At 39.1% G+C, this 3,288-nt stretch overlaps 1 protein-coding gene across 1 annotated transcript in view; it reads left to right on the top strand.

The window, feature by feature from the left end:
• Positions 1-2,970: 2,970 nt before the first annotated feature.
• ANTKMT (adenine nucleotide translocase lysine methyltransferase) overlaps positions 2,971-3,288 on the top strand; it is a 3,775-nt gene continuing 3,457 nt past the window's right edge. The window contains exon 1 of the mRNA XM_053470882.1: positions 2,971-3,134. Coding sequence (XP_053326857.1) covers positions 2,973-3,134 — 162 coding nt within the window. The 5' untranslated portion in view covers positions 2,971-2,972. The remainder of the gene's footprint in view (positions 3,135-3,288) is intronic.

Raw genomic sequence — 3,288 nt, 5'->3', positions numbered from 1 at the left:
GCTACAAGAAGCCTTAATTCCATTTTTTAAATAATGTTTCACGCTTTATTTTTGGGATTTCGTTCATTGCTATTTTTTTTCTAAAATAATTATAAATGCACGGTTTAAAGAAAGTTTACTATCTGTACTGGCACAACAGACCACTAAACATGAGTTCCATAAAATATATATATAGATATAGATATAGCCAAACTAAAAACATTTCGAAAACAGCTATAGAAAATAAAAATGTATTTTAAGAAATAACATCATTTTTTCATAATAATATCTTCAGAAAGAGATTGTATATATTTTATTTATTTAAATAATAGATATTATTTATATTATATTTATTATTAATATATATATATATATATATATATATACCTATTTACATATATTTATAGCAAAGTGTTTTTGGTTCTAGGTGTATAGAGTGTGGTATTAGTATTTTTAAAAGCCCAACCTTCTAGATTGTAAGCTCCTTTGGTCAGGGTCCTGCTTATGTTTTGTTTCCTTTTTAAATCGTCATATCATGCGCTACTTATGTTATGTCCTGTTCATCCGTTGTACAGCGCTGCGGTATATTATGGCGCTATAGAAATCAATAAATATTAATTAATAATAACCTGGTCTACATCGCCACCTAGGGGTTTTATGTGGGAAATGCAAGCACATTTTTGAAGTGGCTCTGAAGAAGACCCTCCAGGTGAGACCCAAACATGTCCCAGCTTGTCCAGATTTACCTGGTGGGCAGATGGTCTCTTAAACTGGGCTTATTTGCATTTATTTTGGTTAATGTAATAAACATCAAGGCTGGGATCTATAGGTATAAAAGCCCAAGTTAATTGAAAACACCCAATCTCCATATCAAAAAAGATTAACTAAATGTGCATTTTAATAGCCGTATTTCAATGTTTTTATTTCATTTATAACGAGAAGGCGTATTGGGCCAGGATCAAGGGAATTCTGTAAATAAAGGCTGGTGCAAGATCAAAGTCATTTCTCAAATACCTATACACTTAATAAATAAAATACAAAAACATGAATACGTTTTCCATCTTCATGTTATAGAATCTGGAGTAAGCTCCGGCCCAAAATGCCATATCCAGAGCAGGAAGATTGTAATGGTTTCCACGGTGATTGCTCCACTTATATATATATATTAAGTTTATATATATATTATTAAGTTTTCAGGTAAGCCATTGTTTGCCGGCCGCCAGGTCCTCTTGGGAGCCATAATGATGGTTTTTAAGACAACGCTATGCCATAGGCATTTGGACTTCATAATCATTTTAAAAGCGGTGTATGCCTGTGAGTCATGAGAGTCAATGGTGGGGACAGAAGCCCCCTGTTAATTAAGCATTGACCTACATGCGTGATCACACTGGCCCCATATGACGGAGTGGCCCCATCTGTATTATACCCCCCAGGGACTCAGGGACACCTGAAGCTGACACGTCCGGACACATCGCCCTATTTTAGTTAAAGGTCCCGCGTGACCCCCTCGGGTTAAATTGGTGTTATTATTCCAGAAATCCCTCGCTTTCCATCCATTCCTGCAGGGCAGGATTAACGCAAAATCCCTTCAATTGGGAAAGTATCTCCATTTGCAACCTGAAGCATTTTTAAAGCTTATTTCCAAAGGAATATTCTTGTTCCAGAATCATTAAATATACAAGGAATGGGGAAAAAATCAAATGAAAAAAAAGTGCAAAAACTGAATTGTAGAAAACTGGGACGATTAAAGTAACAAAGTATCTAAACTACAATTATTACTATTTTTTTACGTCGAGAAGAATGGCCACAGGAAGACTGCATATTTTTAATGATAAATTCAACAGAATTAATGTAAATTATTATAACAAAAAAGTCACTTTATACAGAATTAACAGGTTAGCAATGGGAAATTCTAAAATTTGGTTAAGTAATATTTTCAAGCATCTAAAAACATGTAATAACAGATCTAACAGGATCTAATAGTATATTTTATTTATGCCCTTACTGTGTAATGATAATAATAATAATAATAGTAATGATAATATGGAATCTTACACAGCATTCAGCTTAGTGGAACCAATGTTTCGGCTCATTGTTTCCCGTGAGGCAAGTTTTATGCACTTCCGGTTGTCCCTGACACGGTAAGCATAAGCTTCTGACAGGGGTCTAGAGAGGCGTCAGCCGTTGCCATGGTAATTGCTGACAATAGATAACAGAGGTCGGGGATAGAGCTGACCCAGCGGGTGCGCGGGGAGGATTGTGGGGTATTGGGGGACCGGGGCGGCTGACCAGAGGCTCTGTGGAACGGGTCCGAGTCGGAGGTGGCTCCTCGGCGTCACCGGGGCTGCTGGGGGGTCTCTGCATTGTGCTGGGGGGTCTGTGCATTAAACGTTATTTATTATATATATATGATATAGGAATGAGTGATGTTAATACCTGTTGGCTGGGAGGGGCCGTAACCACTGTATATGTTAATAATAATAAAAATAATAATAAAGTTTCTTTATATGACAATAAATTGATTCCAATGGTTTTGGTGCCGTTAACCCCTGTGGAGCCACAGTGCAGCACAATGAGTTTCTAGTGTAAAAGTTAGGTTTATTGGGCGACGGATGTGTTTTTAGGGAGAAATTAATAGTTTTCTCCCCCCATCCATCGGGGCAACAACATGGCGTGCGACCCCATTCTGCCTAAATGTGGCTGCTCCACTCGCTCTGACATATACCCTGTGCCTCTATTTCCACCCCTGATGTCCCCTCTCTTCTCCCCCTGATACCCCTCTCCCCGATTCCCCTACAGCCCTAAAAGCCCCGATAATGTGTATAGAAACAGCAGCTTTATCAACTAAATGGGCAAATAAACCCCATTATTCTTAATGCTCCACCCAGTTATACATATAACCCCACCCACAGCCACGCCTCTAAAGCTAAAAGTGGCCCTCTTTTTCCCCTTTAGAAAATTAGAAGGCGCCCGTCTGGCAGTCTGCGGCAGGAATGGACGACGACGGCCCCCAGGACGCAGCGTCACACTTCCAGGGGAAGCCTCTGGGGGGATGGGGGCTCCTCCAGATCGCCGGATGCACGGGGCTGGCCGCTTATTCTGTCTGGGCCTTGGTTCTGATGCCTGGATTCCGAAAAGTGCCTTTAAAATTACAGGTAACTCCCCGTTAAAGCTAAAAAAGTAAACTTTCATCTCACAGCCAAATCTTCTCCATCTTTCTAAAGTATTTATTTCAGTTTTATTTCTCTATTTAATAATAGTAATTAAAGTCATACATGTTACATGCGATACCCGTGTCAGCGGAACACA

This window comes from Spea bombifrons, chromosome 7 (assembly GCF_027358695.1).
Source record: "Spea bombifrons isolate aSpeBom1 chromosome 7, aSpeBom1.2.pri, whole genome shotgun sequence".
NCBI classification, from domain to species: Eukaryota; Metazoa; Chordata; class Amphibia; order Anura; family Pelobatidae; genus Spea; species Spea bombifrons.
This window is presented reverse-complemented; position numbering and strand designations above follow the sequence as displayed.